This window comes from Apis florea, unplaced genomic scaffold (genome assembly GCF_048593485.1).
Source record: "Apis florea isolate Af1SG1 unplaced genomic scaffold, ASM4859348v1 contig_3813_pilon, whole genome shotgun sequence".
NCBI classification, from domain to species: Eukaryota; Metazoa; Arthropoda; class Insecta; order Hymenoptera; family Apidae; genus Apis; species Apis florea.
The window spans coordinates 663,039-683,391 of NW_028256869.1; the positions used below are offsets into that span (position 1 = coordinate 663,039).

Sequence of the window (20,353 nt, forward strand, 5' to 3'; positions counted from 1 at the left end):
CAAAAGGAAAGCCCATTTGAGGAGCAACGATCCAGAAGTAAAGAAAAACCAGAAAAATTATCGGGATTTAGTTGTCCATGCGCTCGTGTAATCGCTAATTTCCAATCGATCGAAGCACAAGCTATGTATTCAGTTTGATCGACGCTCCAGAAACGGTCGACGCAATACTTGAGAAATCATCATTAAGAAACCATCGCGGAAAAAAAGGAACAATCTAAGTTTTAATAATTGAATTGTATTTTCAATATTTGATCGATTCAATTGCTTCGATTCGAAATCAAATACAAAGTTTCCAATTTAAATTTATATTCAAGTGTTCAAATGTGTTCAAATTGAAATTAAAATCAAAGTTTAATTGTTTGAAACGGTATCTTACATTTATTATCGAGGCTTTTGCAGCAAAGAAGATAATTTCCAATCGTCGTTTCATCGATTTTTCTTTGTCGACTTCGGACCAGCGACGAATGAAAAAACGCGTGGAATCGTATCTAGAAAAATGAGAATAGTCGTAAAATGTAAAATAAAAAGTAGCTGACACGATGGATAGAATTTATTGTCCGTTACACAGTTAGACATTTACGTATTCTGTTAAATGTCTTAATATTATATTCACGCGTAACTGCCGATAACTTGGACTGCTTGATTGATGCTTCCATTCCGAATAATCAAGAGCGTTTCTCTGTAACCGAAGATAATGCGCGTGCAATGTTTAATGAGCTACGATATCGTTCTTAACTCGTACAAGCAGCTTACAACTTAATAAATAAATCGTTCCTCCTCTTGTTTTTCACAGAAACAATGATTCCTCGAAGAAAGTATAACGGTCACAACTCCTTTAACTAATATTAGTTAAATTTCAATTAATGAAATAATTATTACGTAACTTATTTCCTCTGTTCAATTTCAATTGAAAGATCGGTAATATTGTTCGAGAAAAGAGTAATCGGATAGTTGTATACAAGAGTTATAATGAAATAATAATAAATGTTATGTACGTATACTTTCTATTAATGAAATAATAATAAATGTTATACTTTCTATTAATTTTCAAGTTGTTATTCGATAAAGGAGTAAATAATAGCACGCGTGTTGCTGCCTTTTGTGTAAGCAATCGTTCGCGCGCGCGCGCGCGCGCATGTATGAAAGCACCGAGTTATAAAAGCAAACGGACCGGCGCTGTCCAATCAGCGTTGATCGAGCGTGAAATCCCTCCTCTTCGACGAAATTAGACACCCACTCGGCGTTTCAAGCATCACGGGTCTCAGCCAAAATAACCAATGATAGTTTTTCCAATGGAAGATGATATTAAACACTGCTCAGACGCCATTTCTATAAAAATTCGTCGTATCGTAAAATCAATATTATATCCTATTAAATAAAAACAATTCTTTAATCCTTTCTTGAATCCGTCGTCTTCATCTTTCAAAGCGATAATAACCCGATAAGTGATATAACCGCGTAAAACTTGCTAGTTCATCAGCTCTGGTGATGACGTACGCGTTACAACCGTGTTTTTTCTCGTGACGTTTAGTCGTGTACAACATAATGAACACCGTTGCGGCACAACGGTTTGTCCCTTTGAAATACGAATATCCCCTTTCCCCATTCTGCGGTAAGATACTCCGCCCTGGAACTCTATTACTCCCTAGTCAAAGGAGCGACAAAACCTACTCACGGGAACCGATTTCTTTGGAACCGACTTCTTCTCGTTCCGTGTCGGTTTTCCATGTTCTCATTAACGTCGCTCTTATTAAGCGAGAAAGAAAGGAAGAACGAGCTCTTTTCATCGTCGTAATTCCTCCTTTCTGAAAAAATCATCGTAAGTCAATCATCCTTTCCGAAAAGAAGGAAAAGGAAGTATAATAATATTATTGGATGGAACTGTTAATTAAAATTGAAGTAAGTTCATAAAAACGATAGATGGATATAATTTATTTCGAATGTATTTCGTTACTTACAAACTTCATCAAATTGTTTCAGCTTCTAATATCAGAGGAGTGGACATTGGCCGTGAATGGACGTATAAATTTCCACGGCAAATAGACGTCAACGGTTTTCCAGCAAAGATGAGAATTCAACCGTGAGATAAAGGTGTTCTCGGCCATTGTGCCTGTTACAACCCTTCTCCGTTTAAAATACGGCGACTTCTGGTAGCAAATGTTTGCTTCCGCGGCACGCTGTGCTCGCGAACCCCGTCGCGCTCGATTACGAGCTACGCCATGACGAAGATACGCTAATAAATTAACGGTTAAATAAACCCTCTGCGAAGGAACAGACTCTGCCTCTGCTTAGAATAGAATAGAATGTATTAAAAGAGTACAAGCATGATTAATGAGCCGAGATTTCGATGTGGTTGAAAAGATGCGGTATCAGACGTCAGAGCCGCGCAATTTCCCGAAAACGAGGTAAAGTAACTGGTATGGTATGATGGAACAATTTTTTCATACTTTGAGAAATCTAAAACTATTGCGATACTTTAAAAAAAATATGATCAGATGAGAGAATTGTTTTTTTTTTTTTTTTGCAAAATTACTTAGATTATTTTAAAAAAAATTGAAACAATTTAAATTAAAATATCTAAATTTAAATATTCAAACTTAAATTTAAGCTTTTTTATTTTTATTCATTATCACAATTTGATTTTGGCATCGATTACAATTCGTTTCGATTGTTCACCCATATTTTAAACCTTTCTTCTTTTCTCTCGACAATCTTTTTTACTTGGGATGGAATATAGGAAAAAAGGAAAATATATAGAGTGGAACGTGATAATTAAGAAAAGGTCCCGTTTTCTCGATCCAGCATATTCCTTTCGTCTGGAGGCGAGCCGAAGCGCGTTTTCCATTCGGTGTACAAATAGCTCGCAGACCCCTAGCCCCTGTCGGCTTCTCTCATGTCTCCACGACGCGTCGCGTCGCACGCTTCATGCTTCTGCGCTATCCGATGTCGAGCGTCGCCGTCCCTTACTTTTAATTTGTTTTCTTTTTTTCGTTTCTATGGATAAATTTTGAATAATGTACGAGGAAATGTCACGTACATTTACCTTGTTCACTCCTTAGAAGAGTATAAAATAGAGCAGGGAAGATTTTATTTCTAATAATAAAAAAAAAATTTATCCTCATATATCATAATATTGTTATAATATAAGAGATAAATTATATATTTTTATAATGAAATTATATAAGTTAAAATTTACTTATATCGCTGCATAAGTGGATCAATGACTTTTAATCATGTTCGTTCGTTAACGATTAATTACACAATTGATTTTAATTTTAGATGATAATTATTTATTTACTTGTAGATTATATTTTAGTAAATATCTTATAAAGAACTTATCTCTTACCATTTTTAGCAGTTATTTTACCGAGGTCCGAGAAGAGAGGGCAAGAGGAAAGACGTCGGAGCAGAGACGCATTAGCCATATTCCGAGGTTGCATGGCGGAACGCCCCTTTCATGCCATCCCCTCCTATCTTTGAATATCACAGAAAAGATAGAAAGTCCCATAGAATTCGCTGGCAAAGATTTGGAACCGCATTCTAAGTGTAAATTACTTAACAAATTACAACGCTTAATCTCGCTTCTTTCTAAATATTCCTTTTACAAATCTTAGCACTGAAATTTTCTTAGGAATGCTGTTCGATTATAAAGTAAAAATTAAATAAAAAAATACATGCTTTTGTAAAAGGGTTTTTTTTTATATTTAATTTGTTTAAAAATTTCTTTATTCTTTTATTTGACTTTTTTTTATTTATCTTAAAGAGTCAAAACAAAAATTATTTTTATTATGACGATGAATTCAAATTGGTTTTATGTAACAAGTATCTATTAATATTGCTACAAAGAAAAGTTACCCGCTTTTAATATTTGTTTTAATTAATTATTAATTAATTAATTATTCCAATGTGTATTTATGTCGTGTACGATTAAAAAAACACAGATATATAAATCTGAGTTCAAACTATGCTATTTTACCAAGAGATATGCTCAAGGTTTGAATTTACACTTTAATATATCATATGTGTAAAGCATTAAATAATTTATTCAATGCTTCTCTTCTTTGTATATGTATTAAAAGATAGATACTGATACAAAGAAAATAATGAATTATAACTATTTTACATAAATTTTTCAATAAAAATATATCGAATTGATGAATGAAAGTTCATTGACATACTTATTTCTCCACCAGGTTTTTCTTCTTCTCTACTTACAAGATGGTAGTTATTTAAATAATATGCTACAACAGCCATGATACAAATATATAACATTTAAAAAATATGGGATTCCAATGAAATGTAACTACTCTTGATCATAATGATTTTTCTTACATCTAAGAGAAATCTTTATAACATCCGTCGTTTGATGCATGATGAAAAAATGAGTATGTAATTTGATGAAGGGAATGAATTTATATCTATATGATAACAAGTAAAAAGTGAAATTTTTTTCCTTTGAAAATTGTAAAATTCATTTGCACGCATAAAGTGTCGTATAAGAAAAACATATTTTTCTTCGTTGGACCATTCAATGTACGGAATATGTACAAGCATTGTAAGTACATTTAATACTAGCCATTATTTTCATCTGTTACTTCGTCTACTTGCACTTCTTCCTTTTTTTCAATGTCATTTGTATTTTCAAAGTTTTCTTCCTTCTCGTAATTTTCATCCTTATCGTAAGTTTCTTCTTTATCATAGGTTTCATCTTTATCATAGTTTTCATCTTTGTCTGTATTTTCATCTTTGTCATAGTTTTCATCCTTGTCGAAATTTTCGTCTTTATCGAAATTTTCATCTTTATCGTAATTTGCTTCGTCTACTTTTATTTCTTCTTTCTTTTCTATGTCATTTGTGTTTTCGTAGATTTCTTCTTTATCAGACTTAATAGAAACATCAGCTGGTTCATTATTCTCTGATTCTAAGGTTTTCTCTGGATTTGGATCACGATTTTCTTCTCCTTCTTCCGTCGATTGTTGAACTTCCGCTGTCGTATTTAACGTTGTAGATCCATCAAAATTTTGTTGATGTTTTCCAAGACCTACTTGTACTTCTATAAGTTCTAATTCTTCGATTAATGCTTTCTCCCTTCTTTCAATCTCCTCTGTAATTCAATATATGTATTATAGTTTTTTTTCTTATTTATAATTTATTAAAGATTATTATTTATAATTATATATATATTATATAATTATAATTTATTATTATTTATTTGTTATTCAAGTATTTACCATGAAGTTCTTTTGCCGATTGAGCCAATAAAACATCAGTATGAGGATGTTTACGCTTTGGTACGTAATAAATAGAAGGTTGAGCACGCGTTTTAATAAATGAAGCAAGTGGTAATTGTGCAGCGCGCCAATCTTGAAATTGTCGACTACGCGCCAATTTTGCTTCTAAAGCACGAACTTCCGCTAATTGTCGTTTCCGTGATAAGAATAACTGTTGTCTTTCTCGTCGTAATTCTTCCTTTTCTCTTCTTCTGGCTTCTTCTACTCTTGCCTCTACTTCTGCCTTTTTATCCTCCTACAAAAAGCATTATTTTTATAAATATAAAATAAAATATTATTTATATCAATTAAAAATGTACCTTTGCTTTCAATTTAGTTTCCTCTTGTCGAAATTTTTGTAATGTACCTAAAAGAGCTCCAAACATTCGTTTATTTCTTTGTCTGCTGCGTTCATCTATTCTTTCACGTCTAATAACTTCCTGTCTAGATGGAATTTCTCTTGGAGTTGCTATTACTCTTGAAGACACTGCTGGCTAAAAATAAATATTTAATAAATAATAAGATTTAAAATAATATATTTGAAAAGGAATAAATTAATTATCATAAAATCCTACCTTAATTACATTGTCATCTTCATCAGCACTATCATCATTATTAGAAGGTACACGTGCACTTAATCGACTGAAAACTGTTTTTGGTTCTCCATTTGAACCTTGCCATCTTCTTTTTCCACCAGGTAATTCATTGTTAACAAAATCTGATATAACACGTCTTCTTTCTTCTTGTAATGGTCTTTTTTGTGATAATCTAATACATATATAAATGCATAAGAATATATCAACAAATGCACACAATCTTTTTCTTTAATAAGGTTATATAAATAAGTTAAAGAAATTTAAAAATTTTTATTGTTATTACGTATTATGAATTTCTATAAATAAAAAATGTTTACACTCTCAAAGTGAGATCATGTACATATAATTTAATAAAATGGTAGAAACTCTAAATACAACATAGGTTATGTTTTTGGACAACAGTGTTTCATTCGAAGTTCAATAAACCATCGAACAAGATATATGTTTTATAATATAACATTTTTCTACAATGATTTAAAGTCGTGTAAAAATAAATTTATAATTTAACCTTGGTGGAGGTTGTAGCGGACCGTTTTCTCCATCAGGGAGATCCCGGCCCAAGATTTTTCGAATGCTTCGATCAAGTCCTCGGAGGCCATCTCGAGCGGCTTCTAATTGCGCTTCTAACCTTTCGGCACCCCAGGCCTCTTGTGTATCTAATTTTCTCATGTATTTCAATTTTTTATCTTCACTAAAATCGTAGAACAAATTTATTTAATGAACTACAACAATTGTTGTCGAACCGCATTACTGTCGTGGAGCCACCTACAATTTCGTTCCTTTTTCCAAATCGATAAGTCTTGGGATTTTTCCTTGCGCTTATAGATCATACTTCTAGTAAATTTCTTATGATGCCAAATAAATGTATTGTATTATTGGACAAATTTAAATATTAAAAAATTAAATTTTATATTTTGAATTATATTTTATGAATATAATAATATATATTTATATTATTATATTATTATAAATTTGTAGAATAAAAAAGAAATAATAGAAATGAAAGGATTGAATTTCGAAATATTTTTTATAAATTAAAATTACACAGTATTTGTATTATTTAAACACATAATTTTTTTAATGTAAAAGGAAATGGAAATAGATTTTATACAAAAATCAAATATAATTTTTATTTTTATACAATTTAAATTTTGTATTTTTATTTAATTTTTATTTTATAATTATTTATAGTATATCTTACTATAATTATACTTACATATGCGTTTATTAGATCTATGTATAAGATTTATTGGCGGGCAAATTACAACCTATAGTACAAACCCAAATATAATATTGTCTTGTTAAGTTTTTTTTGTATTAAATATAATCATGTTGTTTTCAACTAACTAAAAAAATAGTATTAATTTCAGTTTATAAAACTAATTATTTTATAAAATGACAACATTACAAAATACAGGAAAATTTCGATTTTTTAGAACAGATACAAAAAATGACCAAAATCAAGAAGGAAATGCATCAAGGTATTTGAATTTAATTTAAAATTTAATTATAAATTTTATATTTTCTAAATTTTGTATTTTTATATTTCTTTAGTGATGCTTCAGGAAGCAGGTTAAATGAAGTTAATGAAAATATAAGAGTAGATGGTTTATATGGATTTCATAGAGTAAATGATGTAAAAGAAAGAGTAGGATATCTTATTAATATGCATGCAGTAAGTATAAAAAATAGTAGCAAATATTATTAATAGCTTTGTAATATTATTTCTTTAATAATCTTACTCTTTTGTAGACAGAAATTATAGAAGATGATAAAAGATTAATGAGCGGTGTTGATTATTACTTTTTAGAAGAAGATTGTACCAGATTTAAAATTTGTTACCCTTATAATCCATATTTTTATATTTTATGTAAAAAAGATACATATGAAGAAGTTTCTACTGGCTTAAATAAAAAATATACTGAACTTATACAAAAAATAGAAACCATTTATAAAGAAGATCTTGATTTGGTATGATAGAATTTAAAAAAGATAAAAAATTTTTTAAATTTTAAAAATGATAATTGTATATCTTTTCCTTTTAGCCAAATCATTTAATTGGGTTAAAACAAAAATATTTAAAACTTTCTTTTTTAAATACTGTAGACTTAAACAAAATAAGACGTGATATTATGAAAGCTGTTAAATTAAACAAAGAACGTGAAAAAAATAATACATATTATACAAATATGTTAGCAACTGTATTAAATTCAGATCAAGATAGAGGAAATCATAAAATGCAAACTATTGATTTTACAGATAATATTCTTGATATCAGGTAAATATTTAATATATCATATTTAATATATATCATATAATATTTGTATGTATTAATAACATGAATATATTTGTGTAGAGAATATGATGTACCACATCATATACGTGTTTCTATTGATATGAAAATTTGTTGTGGTAGTTGGTATACTATTAAAACAAGAGGAAATGATGTACCACTTATTACAAAAAAAGATGATATTATTGTACCACCTGATCCAATCGTATTGGCATATGATATTGAAACTACAAAACTTCCTTTGAAATTTCCAGATGCAGATACTGATCAAATCATGATGATATCATATATGATTGATGGACAAGTATTATTTTATGCCTAAAAAATGATCTAATTTAATACTTGATATTTGAAGTATAATTTATTCATTTATTTTATTCAGGGATATTTAATAACAAATAGAGAAATAATTTCGTGTGATATCGAAGATTTCGAATATACACCAAAACCAGAATTTGAGGGATTTTTTACAGTTTTCAATGAACCTAATGAGAAAGCTACAATAAAAAAATTTTTTGATCATATTAATGATATTCGACCACATATATTTGTAACATACAATGGTGATTTTTTCGATTGGCCATTTGTAGAAACTAGAGCGGCTTTTCATAACATAGATATGAAAAATAAAATTGGTTTTTCAAAAAATCGAGATGGAGTTTATAATAGTAGACCTGCTATGCATATGGATTGTTTATGGTACTATAACTTATAAAATTAAAATAAAAAACAAGAAAAAAATGATCGAATACAATTATTCTTAATATATAATTTTTTTATTATAGTTGGGTAAGACGCGATTCTTATCTTCCTGTAGGGTCTCAGAATTTAAAAGCTGTAGCAAAAGCAAAACTTAGATATGATCCAGTAGAATTAGATCCTGAAGATATGTGTAGATTAGCATCTGAAGAACCAGAAACTCTTGCAAATTATTCAGTTTCTGATGCAGTTGCTACATACTATCTTTATCAAAAATATATTCATCCTTTCATATTTGCTTTATGTACTATTATTCCTATGGAACCAGATGAAGTAAGTTATAAAGAAATCAGTATAAGTAGATTAATTAGTACAAAATAAAATAATTTATATTTCTTTGTTTATAGGTACTTAGAAAAGGATCTGGTACATTATGTGAATCTCTTTTAATGGTGCAAGCTTTTCAAGCTAATATCATATTTCCCAACAAACAAGAACAAGAATTGAATAAATTAACAAAAGATGGTCACTTATTGGATCAAGAGACATATGTAGGTGGGCATGTTGAAGCTTTAGAATCTGGTGTTTTTAGAGCTGATATTCCATGCCGTTTTAAAATAGTACCAAGTGCAGTAGATGAGTTAATAAGTGGTGTTGGACATGCTTTGAAACATGCGATACAAGAAGAAGAAAAAATACCTATGGACATGGTTACAAATTTTGAAGAAGTGGTTGAAGAAATTACAGTGAAATTGAAAGGTTTGAGAAATCAACCATTAAGATTGGAAAATCCTGTAATTTATCATTTAGATGTGGGTGCTATGTATCCAAATATTATTTTAACTAATCGTCTTCAACCATCTGCAATGGTTGATGAAACAGTTTGTGCTGCATGTGATTACAACAAACCAGGAGCACTTTGTCAAAGAAATATGAAATGGATGTGGAGAGGAGAATACTGTAAGATAATAAAACACAAAAATAAAATTTATTAAAATTCAATTACATACGAATTTTTTTTATTTTTTATTTTCAGTTGCCGCAAGTTTAAGCGAATATCAAAGAATGCAACAACAACTTGAAAATGAAAAATTTCCACCACAATTCCCAGATGGTCCTCGTAGAGCATATCATGAATTATCTAAAGAAGAACAAGCGTCATATGAAAAAAAACGACTTACAGAATATTGTAAGAAAGCTTACAAGAAAGTTAAAATTACCAATATGGAAGAAAAAACACAAACAGTTTGCCAAAAAGAGAATTCATTTTATGTCGATACTGTAAGAGCATTTAGGGATAGAAGATATGAATATAAAGCACTTACTAAAGTAGCAAAACAAGAAGTAGCAGTAGCTTTAGCAAAAGGAGATGCAGCTGATATTAAATCTGCCAAAAATCGGGAAGTACTCTACGATTCGTTGCAACTTGCTCATAAATGTATTTTAAATTCTTTCTATGGATATGTCATGAGAAAAGGGTATGATTTTAATTTTTTTTTATATTTAAAATTAATTAAAAATTATTAATATAGTGCTTAATATTTTAGGTCTCGATGGTTTAGTATGGAAATGGGTGGAATAGTATGTTACACTGGAGCACATATTATTATGAGAGCTAGAGAAATTATAGAACAAGTTGGTCGTCCTTTAGAATTAGATACTGATGGAATTTGGTGTGTCTTACCAGCATCTTTTCCTGATAATGTAATTGTTCATACAACACATCCAAAGAAAAAGAAACTTGCAATATCATATCCAAATGCTGTTCTTAATTTTATGGTGAAGGTAAATTAAATAACAATTTTTTTACTATTTTTACTAAAAATAAAGGATTTTTACTAATTAATTATTTTACTAATTAAAATTTTTTTATTTATTTTCATTTTATTTATAGGATCAGTTTACTAATGATGTATATCATGAACTTGTTGATTCTGAAAATTTTACATATAAAGTTAGACATGAAAATTCTATATTTTTTGAAGTAGATGGTCCTTATTTAGCCATGGTATTGCCTGCTGCAAAAGAAGAAGGAAAAAAATTAAAAAAGCGATATGCAGTATTTAATTTTGATGGTTCTTTGGCTGAATTAAAAGGTTTTGAAGTCAAACGAAGAGGTGAACTTCAATTGATAAAAGTTTTTCAAACTTCCGTATTTGAATCTTTTTTAAAAGGTAACACATTAGAAGAATGTTATGCATCAGTAGCCAAAGATGCGGACTATTGGCTCGATATTCTTTATAGCAAAGTAAATATATAATATTATAAATTTGGCATTAATTAATATATTAATAAATAAATAAATAAATTTTTAGTGTGCAGATATGCCAGATTCAGAATTATTTGAACTTATATCTGAAAACAAATCGATGTCACGTAAATTGGAAGATTATGGAGGTCAAAAATCTACGTCTATTTCCACTGCTAAAAGATTAGCTGAATTTTTAGGTGATCAAATGGTTAAAGATGCTGGATTAGCATGCAAATATATAATTGCTAATAAACCTCAAGGCGCACCTGTTACAGAACGGTAAAAATTAAATTTTATTTTTATCATAAGTTGTATATATGGAATTAAAATTATTTTATTATATTAGAGCAATACCATTAGCCATATTTCAATCAGAACCAGCAATAAGAAAATATTATTTACGTAAATGGTTAAAAGATCCTAGTCTACAAAGCGATGATATACGGAATATTTTAGATTGGAGTTATTATATTGAAAGACTCGGAAGTGCTATTCAAAAAATTATTACAATTCCGGCAGCAATGCAAGGAGTATTTATATTTATATATATGTATAAAACATTTTTTAATATTTACAGCAAAAGAATAATTATTTTTTTTAGCTGTCTAATCCAGTTCCTAGAGTAAAACATCCGGATTGGTTACACAAAAGAGTAATGGAAAAAAGTGCAACTCATAAACAGAGAAAGATTACAGATGTATTTAGCGTAATACATAAAGATAAGGAAAAAGATAATGATCACGATTTAGAACCATCTGATACATGTGATATAGAAGATATAGCTGGAAAAGCTCCAATATTTAAACAACCAATACCAATAGCCAATAAAAGAAAACGACAAAACTCGGAAGAAAATGAATTAGAAAATATAAATAAAAATTGGAAAGATGTTCTAGGTTCACCACCATCAATGGGAACAACAAAAGAAGAAAGATTAGAATGGCTAAAGTTTCATAAACAAAAATGGGCTTATCAAGCTAAACAAAGAGCTGAATATCAAAAGAGCAAAAAAAGTAAACGTTCTAATGATAATGGGGATCGAATTAGTTGGGGTGTAACACGAAATACTAATACATCCACATTAGGTGGTTTTTTGAGACGAGCTCAAAGAAAATTGTTTATGACTCCATGGCAAATTATACAAGTAGAAATATATTTTTTTTATAGTTATATTTAGAATATTAGATATATTGATTGATTCAAATAATTAATAAATTATTTAGATATCACAAACAAATGAACCTGGTTTATATCGATTATGGATATTAATCGAAAAAGATTTTCATCAATTGCGTCTTGTGGTACCTCGTATATTTTATGTAAATACTCGTAAACCAAAACCTGATCCAGAACCAGGTAAAAAAGTATCTTGGAAAAAGAGCATGAAGATTCTTCCACGATCTCGTCCCGTATATAATTTATATCAATATTCTGTACCAGAAATACAATATCAAAAACACAGTCAGTAAGTTTCTTTCTTTAAATTTTTTTTCAATAATAATATTTCAATCATCTAACTTGTTTAATTAATTAATTTATTTATAGAGAACTTTTAGAAGATTTGAGTAAACCAGAAATTGAAGGAATTTATGAAACTCAAATGTCATTAGAATTCAGAGCTATTCTTCAATTGGGATGCATTTGTACAGTTGATCCTAAAGCAGCACGCACGATGGCAGATGGTGCAGATACATTTTCTTTAGATCAATTAGAATTCAAGAGTATTGCTGTGCAACCTTATCTTCAAAATGTAATTAATTTTTTTTTAGTAAAAATTATCGTATCTTTTGTAATTTATAAAAAAAAAAATTTCATTTTAGCTTCATGAAATCAATTATGTTTTCTTATATCATCATTGGAGTTCAAATCATCAAAGAGCTTTATGGGGACTTTTTCTGAATGCAAGTAAAAGAGCTCATATATTTGTTTTGGATTCTGTTTCTTCAAATCAGATGCCTAATATGAATACATTGTATACTCAAGAACGGGATATTGTGTAAGATTTATAAAATCTGATATTGTTATTATATTATGAAAATGATTAAAAGATAATTTTTTTTATAGTATATCTATGAATGGAGCAGACAAAGTAAAATTTTTACCAGAATCAATGCAATTCACTTTGAAATTTGAAACAAATTTTCAACAAGTTTGCCGCATTATACAGGCAGCTATAACTGCATATAAAAATGAAGGATATAGTATACCAATATTTATTACTCAAACTGCTTTGGGTAAATTTATTAAATTTATAAATAGAATTTAGAAATATTTTCAAAAATCATTTCTCTTTAAATAATCTCTCATCTTTTTTTATTTTTTTTGATTATTCATTTATATTTTTGAATTTTTGAAAAATTCTACAAATTAGTAAAATTTACTAAAACATGAGGAAGAAATATTTGAGATGTTTATTTTATTAACTTTTTAAATTAATTTTATTTTTATACATTTATTTTAGATAAAACTGCATTGATAGCACAAATGCCACTACTTAATGATTTTCCTTTAATTAGTACACATGTGCAAGATATTGAAAATTTATATAATACACTGGAATGGCAGAAAGTTGGTGCAAAAATAATGATACGTCATTATTTTAAAAGTCAACAAATTCTTGAATTAATGTCAGAACAATGTAGATTCTTTCATGCGCCAATTGGAAATATCCCAGCAGATCCTGTTATTTTTGGTGCAGATTTATTTTTTGCTAGACATTTACAAAAGAATAATTTTGTGTTATGGTGTTCTTCAACGGAAAAACCAGACTTAGGTGGCAGTGAACATGATGATAACAGGTTTTTATATTTATATTTCAATATAAAATTTGAATTATTATTATTATTTTAAAATAAATTAATTACAGATTATTAACGGATTTTGAGGAAAGTTCACAATGTGCTGCAAATAATTTTGGGACATATTCTAGTGTTTGCATTGAATTAGAAATAGAAAATTTAGCAGTAAATACATTATTACAATATCATCATATTCATGATATTGATGGAACTTCTAATTTTGTTGCATTCCACAATCAACAACAAACATCTGTTCAAGTATGTAATTTTTTAAAAATGCATATTAAAAGATGGAAATTTACATATGTATATGTAAATTTAATTTTCATAGGATATGGCAATGGGTGATTCTATGATGAATACAATTCCTAGTTACGATGAAATAGTTCTTTGTAGTCCCGCTTTTAGATCATTACGAAGTATGGTAAATGCATGGTTACTAGATGTATCAGTTTATAAAAATGTATTTGCAGATTATCAAATTATTCATTTTTACAGGTAAGCATGAATATTTACATGTTTTATATATATTTAATTTAATGTAAATTTATATTTTTCAGATGGTTACGTTCACCTAACGCTTTACTTTACGATCCTGCTTTAAGAAGAACATTGCATACTTATATGAAAAAATTATTTATACAGTTATTAGCAGAATTTAAAACTTTAGGATCCATAATTGTTTTTGCGAATTTTAATAAAATCATTGTATGTACTAAAAAAAGAGCAGTAAATGATGCGTTAGGCTATATAGAATTTGTTGTTCAAACAATACGTAATAAAGAAATTTTTCATAGCATTGAAATAACTTTTGAACAATGTTGGGAGTATTTAAAATGGCTTGATGTTGTAAGTAAAATTTTAATTTTTACATTATAATAATGGATATTATATTTAATTATTCAAGATATTATATTTAATTATTTCACAAAACAAATTAACAGCATAATTATGCCGGCATAAAAGGAAAATTAACACAAAATATGCAGGAAAATATTGCAAATAAAAATATGAACGATGAAAATTCTGACAATGAAAATGAAGATGAAGATGAAGATACTGTAAGTCTTTATAAAATTTTTTTTATATTGTATTATATCTGTATTATATATTTTTATTAAATTTTTATTTATATTAAGCCTGAAATAGTAATGAACTGGAATTTAATGGAATGTCTTCCTAAAGAAGCTGCATGTCAATCAAGTTTTAGCGCTATAATAGCGGGATATATTAATGCAATTTACCAATTTATATCTGAAAATGAATTGAATACTACTATAAAACCTAGAAGAAAATCGAACAGTCAAAGTTTAGCAGCACAATTAGGATTAGGGTCGCTTGAAAATACTGCAAATTTTGCTAAAAAACTTATATCGGGAGATATGTCTCAGAAACTGTTTCAGTAAATATATTTTCTTTATTTCATCTTTTTCATTCATTCTTTTTCATCTATTTCATCTTTCATCATGAATTTGATATTTATTTATTTGTTAATGTATATTTAATTATATTATAGAATTGTGCAGAAAATATATAAAAAACTTCCAGAAATAACATTAACAATTCAAGAATATCCAAACTTAGATTTAGATGGTAAAGATAGCAAAAGAATTAATCCTGCATTGGAATTAGTTAAATCAGTTTGTAAGGTATTTAAATAAAAAAATAAATATATTAGGTACATAAGTATTATTTTAAAAAATAAATAATTGAAAATTTAACTTCAGGTTTTATCTTTGGATAAAGAAGTGGAAAATGAAGTATATCATTTACAAACAAATTTGTTAAGATTGATTAGAATTGGCAGCTTTAGTGATGCAGTTGAATGGAAAGATCCATGCATTTCTTTAATTTTACCTGAAATTATTTGTAAGGCATGTAATCATACAAGGGACATTGATCTTTGTAAAGATAATTTTTGTATTATGGAACAGAATAGGTAATATAAAATATTATATATCTTAATATTTAATATTTATAACATTAATTTTTTATGATTATAATTTATAAATTTAAATAATTTAAATAATATTACTATTTATATAGATATATATGGAAATGTCCTCTTTGTAAAACAAGTTATGATAATGAAGAAATAGAGTTTCTTTTGATAGATTTATTAAATCGTAAGAGTATGGGTTATATATTACAAGATTTACAATGTTGTAAATGTAAAGAAATTAAAAGGGAAAATATGAATGAACTATGTTCTTGTTCTGGTGATTTTAAAACTTTAATACCTAAAGATGAAATAGTGAAATTTATGAAAATATGCAAGTCTGTGGCCAGAAAATGTGATATGGAAACTTTAATGGAAATAATTCAAAATACAAAACTCATAGAATCAAAATAATTTTATCAATGTATAGATATTATAAATAACAAATTAAAAATGAAAACTATATTTTTATATCTTTACTGTATTAATATTTATATCATTAGTATTAAGGAAATAAAGTTTAACATGCTTGTATTTATAATTTTATATATACATGTATTTTTATAACTATTTACTTGACATCATATATTATAATTTTAACATAAATATTTTAGTTTTAGATGTGTATTCATTGTTCCACTACTGGCTCTGAAATTAAAAATTTTTCATGTCTTATTTTTTATACACGTATACATATATATAATAATAATATTTATTTTAAATATTATTGTTTGATAATAATACCTTGAAATTTAAATTTTGGAAAATCTGTTGGATCACCCTTTATATTAAATTGTTTTTTAACTCTGTCAAGTTCTGCCTGTCTTTCTTTTTCAATCTCAGGAGGAACATCTAATTTTCCACTACTAAATTTATAAATTAATATTAAAATTATTATAGTATTATTATTTACTTAAATTAAATTAAAATTATTTTATTTGTTTTTTATTTACCTGCTTTTTGCTTTGTATTCACGAATTTTATCTAAGAAAAGTTTTTGTATGGGATCTTTTGCTTCTTGAAAAACTGGTGCAAGAATACCAATGTTACGTCTAATAATTTTTGGTGTACTTGCAATTAATTGTTGAATAAGCATTTTTCCTTCAACAAATCAAAGATGATTTATTTAATAAAAATGAGATAACGATTAATGAATTAAAGATGTGTCAAATGATAAAATCAAGTTCTATAAAATCTTATGTAATAGGTTATGTTCATTACATAAGACATAGTAAAAAAAAATAAAATAAAATATAATAAATAAAACATAATATTAAAACAAAAATGAAATATAAATAAAAGTTTATTAAAAATTATATAACTTAAAATCCTTACTTCTTTATTTAGATAATACTTGACAAGTACTGGTCAATATTCGTTACCTTAGAATATATACGAATCTATAGAGTGCAATCATTTTTATAAATTATACTAAGAAAAATATTGTTTTAATATAAGTTATATAATTAATAAAAATTTAAGTATATGTTGAATTAAAAAATTTTTATTCTTTTTAAATATATTTATTATAAATATTAAAATATTTCTTTATTTTTTTTAATTGGTATATTTTATATGCTTTTTGTAATAATAGTATTACCAAAATTTAACAATCTTTCTTCGTTAAATTTCATTTATATACCTTAAATTCAAATTTTTCATTATTTTTTATTATGTATATTAATATATATATAATAGCTAAAAATTTGAATATTTGTAAACCATCTATTTATTCATATATCCCGGACTGTAGCATTGTTCCAACGGAAAAAGCAGAGCATAACAACGAATCACAGAAGAGGATGCATACGCCCACCACCGATTGGTCAGAGACACTAAATCGCGGGAGGGGTGGTGGAGCCCGCTCTTAGTTTCATTCATGAACGTCTGAGTCGTAGCCATAATACATTTGTAATCTGTATTGTGTACGGGTATACCGCGTTAGTGCTGCCGATGTGCGTGCGCCTCACAGTCGTACACGTGATTCTTGTTTTGTGTTCAGTTCTCTTTGGGTGTTTTTCGTGTACAATATTTAAAAAATTGATACAGTTGCGTTCTTCATTGGATTTTACGTTGGAAAAAAGGTAAGTAAATACGTTAAAACAAGTTTCTGCGCGCTTTCTGCGTGATATGAGCGCGCGAACGCGATTCTTCGAAACTTTCGAACGGATTAGCTTAGACTTGAATCTTGTCAATAAAAAATGATGTTGCAAAACAATATGAAGAAATTTTGATCTATTATGAAAGGGTAAAATATAACATCACGAGAAAAGTATACGCCTACGTTCAGATAGACTTATATTTATTTTGACGGAATGTTTTCTTGGTTACTTTACATCCCACAGATAATCAGAAAACGAATATTTTAACCTACGATATGTCGTACAAGGATACGACATATCAAAATCAAGTTTTATTTGTTTATTTACATTGGCTTTAATTGAATTCGAGACAAGTGAATCATAGTTTTGTCCAAGAATTTTTTGATTCTCTCTTTTTTCATATTTTTCTTTATATTTGATGTGACTTCTGAGTAACAATATAAATTTATATCATTCTTCAACTATGTAATAAAATTTATATTGTTTTGCGCATATCATATAATTTAAAAGATTCAATTTCTTACTATATCATTTATTGTTCATATTTTTAATTCGTTTGAAGGATATTTATTCGAAGAAAGATATGGTTATACGATAAAAATGATATTGTCTTAAATATAATTAATGTTTCAAACGATGTTTTTTTGCAATGAAATTCGATATTTATAAAAACATTTTGAAGATTAGATCTCTCGCATTGATTTATATCAAATCATAAATATCTTATACTTGATAATCATATCATATCTTGCGTCACGTTCAATTTTACTTTTATCATTTCGAATGTAAGTACTTTCCGTTTATAAAATCTTTTTTAATTATCTTTTTTTTCAAATAAGTATTCAATCAAATTAAATTTTATGTATAATTAAAAATTGATAAATAAATTTATTTCGAAAACGCAGATATATACAAAAAAGTTATATATATTACAAAATTTATAACATATTAGAATATTAAATATATTTTATTAATTTATATTTGGGTAATTATAACCTTTTATATCTCATATATAAAACGATATAAATTATACATATTCACATATATATATAACCTAATTAATTTCATGAAATTAGTTAATTGCTTGAAATTAGTCACTTATAAACTGTCTAATCGATCATCATTGCCAACTTATCGAATTCATAAATTTTTATTAACTTATATTTAATTGTAAAAACATTAACTTCAATTTGATAATTCTGTTAAACTTTATTTTCAAATTCATTGAATATTTATCATAATATTTTAAACTCTGACAAACCGTTTCTGTCGAGTCTGGATTAATTTTTCATACGATGTCTGTGTAATATATTTTGCTGGTAATGTGTGTAGGTAATATTTCTGTCGAACAGTATTTGGTATACATACAGAACGAAAGAAAAGAGCGGGAGAGAAGAGACAGAGAGATAGAAAGAGTGTGAGAGAGAGAAATAATGTGTGGCACAGTGTAAGTTAAACGCATACGAGGGGATGGCTAGCCTGGCAATTTAAAAAAGGAACGCGATGCCCTCGGTGTTGGTGGGTCGAATGGTTTTTGTACACTTTCTCGGATCTTGGGGAGTACAGCATGGCAACGCCGCGACCTACCATGTTTCTTCCCTCGTTTGTCTCTCGACTGTTTCGTCTCTCTACCAAAGACGCGACAAATATCAAAGGCAAGAAGACACCACGATGACAAAGCTCTGCGAATGTTCTGACATTGCATGAGGAATAGAAAGAAAGAAGGAGAGAAAGAGACGGAAAGAAAGGAAGCATGCGCGTGAAAAAGAGAAGCAAAGAAAACCGTTGATCGGTTCAGAGACAAGATGATTTTTGTTTCGTCAAATATGTTTTCTGCAAGAAAAGATAGAAAAAAGAAGAATTCCCATTTTGTAACTTTATTTCAATAATTGAGTCTATAATCGTGAAGTATACTTCTAGTCAATTGCATGAGTTCGAGATACGATAGTTTCGATCATTCGATAGTTTCGTACTTTCGATTATCGAATGAAACAGTTCTTTTTACGTTCAAATTCGGTAGTACATCGGTAGTTTGTGACGTGAGTGTTTAATTTTGTGAAACAATTTCTGAAATTGTGGATGAAAAAAGACATTACAAAGTTTTAATTAGATTGAAAGTCAAGCGCATAATGAGATTTTTCCCCATATGGATCCATCGTGGATGCTGAAGCTCACATACGGGCCTATACATGTTGTGACCTGGAGGAACGTCTGCCCGCATCTGGAAACCCAACGGCAGCTCCTCGAAAGATATTATATTGCTCTCTCGCCGGAGTTGAAACAATAGACACTTCAGCTTCTCGAAGGACAGTTTATATACGGTGTCTCATAAAAAAGATACGAAAATCATAATAGTTTTTCAACCGGATCTTTCATTCTTAGATACACGTAAGAATTTTATGCTC

General features: G+C 28.0%; 4 protein-coding genes and 1 long non-coding RNA gene across 9 annotated transcripts in view; 3 read left to right on the plus strand and 2 right to left on the minus strand.

Annotated features, from left to right (window-relative positions):
* Positions 1–1,984: 1,984 nt before the first annotated feature.
* Positions 1,985–3,700, plus strand: LOC147656089 (uncharacterized). Its single transcript, XR_015295063.1, has 2 exons — positions 1,985–2,405; positions 3,356–3,700. It is a non-coding gene; the product is annotated as an uncharacterized LOC147656089 (long non-coding RNA).
* Positions 2,598–6,670, minus strand: Pnn (desmosome associated protein-like protein pinnin). 2 transcript variants are annotated; one of them, XR_015295062.1, is made up of 6 exons: positions 6,375–6,670; positions 5,846–6,038; positions 5,591–5,764; positions 5,232–5,526; positions 3,347–5,104; positions 2,598–2,994 (listed from the first exon to the last, which is right to left on the minus strand). XR_015295062.1 is itself a non-coding variant. In XM_003698501.3 (5 exons), the coding sequence occupies exons 1-5, from the start codon at positions 6,533–6,535 to the stop codon at positions 4,572–4,574; spliced, it is 1,356 nt and encodes a 451-aa protein (XP_003698549.1). In that variant the 5' UTR covers positions 6,536–6,670; the 3' UTR covers positions 3,268–4,571. The 2 variants fall into 2 exon arrangements, 1 of the variants encoding a protein (XP_003698549.1); XM_003698501.3 differs by lacking the exon at positions 2,598–2,994 and having other exon boundaries at positions 3,268–5,104.
* A 275-nt stretch (positions 6,671–6,945) lies between these two features.
* Positions 6,946–16,465, plus strand: DNApol-epsilon255 (DNA polymerase epsilon catalytic subunit 1). Its single transcript, XM_086917142.1, has 27 exons — positions 6,946–7,347; positions 7,421–7,541; positions 7,619–7,837; positions 7,912–8,144; positions 8,223–8,463; positions 8,542–8,858; positions 8,945–9,191; positions 9,266–9,818; positions 9,895–10,336; positions 10,406–10,643; positions 10,753–11,106; positions 11,174–11,388; positions 11,456–11,639; positions 11,711–12,253; positions 12,333–12,574; positions 12,655–12,859; positions 12,930–13,105; positions 13,174–13,343; positions 13,571–13,907; positions 13,976–14,165; positions 14,239–14,405; positions 14,468–14,756; positions 14,852–14,968; positions 15,047–15,309; positions 15,424–15,556; positions 15,635–15,846; positions 15,954–16,465. The coding sequence occupies exons 1-27, from the start codon at positions 7,262–7,264 to the stop codon at positions 16,258–16,260; spliced, it is 6,801 nt and encodes a 2,266-aa protein (XP_086773268.1). The 5' UTR covers positions 6,946–7,261; the 3' UTR covers positions 16,261–16,465.
* Positions 16,381–16,947, minus strand: LOC100871082 (ATP synthase, coupling factor 6). Its single transcript, XM_003698469.4, has 3 exons — positions 16,800–16,947; positions 16,591–16,712; positions 16,381–16,494 (listed from the first exon to the last, which is right to left on the minus strand). The coding sequence occupies exons 1-3, from the start codon at positions 16,940–16,942 to the stop codon at positions 16,475–16,477; spliced, it is 285 nt and encodes a 94-aa protein (XP_003698517.2). The 5' UTR covers positions 16,943–16,947; the 3' UTR covers positions 16,381–16,474.
* Positions 16,948–17,717: 770 nt separating this feature from the next.
* The window catches only part of pnt (ETS transcription factor pointed), a 108,733-nt gene continuing 106,097 nt past the window's right edge, over positions 17,718–20,353 (plus strand). For 2 of the 4 annotated variants that reach the window (XM_086917144.1, XM_003698498.4), the window contains exon 1: positions 17,721–17,930. The gene's annotated coding sequence lies outside the window, so the exon portion shown is untranslated. Of the gene's footprint in view, positions 17,931–20,353 lie in introns of all 4 variants that reach the window. The other 2 variants (XM_086917143.1, XM_086917145.1) reach the window with 2 other exon arrangements.

Excerpts from the sequence above, each read along its gene's own strand:
- DNApol-epsilon255 (XM_086917142.1), top strand. The coding sequence starts at position 7,262 with ATGACAACATTACAAAATACAGGAAAATTTCGATTTTTTAGAACAGAT. Across the intron at positions 11,107-11,173 it reads TCGATATTCTTTATAGCAAA|TGTGCAGATATGCCAGATTC; the intron begins GTAAATATATAA and ends ATAAATTTTTAG. Across the intron at positions 12,254-12,332 it reads CTCCATGGCAAATTATACAA|ATATCACAAACAAATGAACC; the intron begins GTAGAAATATAT and ends TAAATTATTTAG.
- LOC100871082 (XM_003698469.4), bottom strand. The coding sequence starts at position 16,942 with ATGCTTATTCAACAATTAATTGCAAGTACACCAAAAATTATTAGACGT. Across the intron at positions 16,713-16,799 it reads GAATACAAAGCAAAAAGCAG|TAGTGGAAAATTAGATGTTC; the intron begins GTAAATAAAAAA and ends TTATAAATTTAG. Across the intron at positions 16,495-16,590 it reads TCCAAAATTTAAATTTCAAG|AGCCAGTAGTGGAACAATGA; the intron begins GTATTATTATCA and ends TTTTAATTTCAG.
- Pnn (XM_003698501.3), bottom strand. The coding sequence starts at position 6,535 with ATGAGAAAATTAGATACACAAGAGGCCTGGGGTGCCGAAAGGTTAGAA. Across the intron at positions 6,039-6,374 it reads CCGCTACAACCTCCACCAAG|ATTATCACAAAAAAGACCAT; the intron begins GTTAAATTATAA and ends TATATGTATTAG. Across the intron at positions 5,105-5,231 it reads ATCGGCAAAAGAACTTCATG|AGGAGATTGAAAGAAGGGAG; the intron begins GTAAATACTTGA and ends ATTGAATTACAG.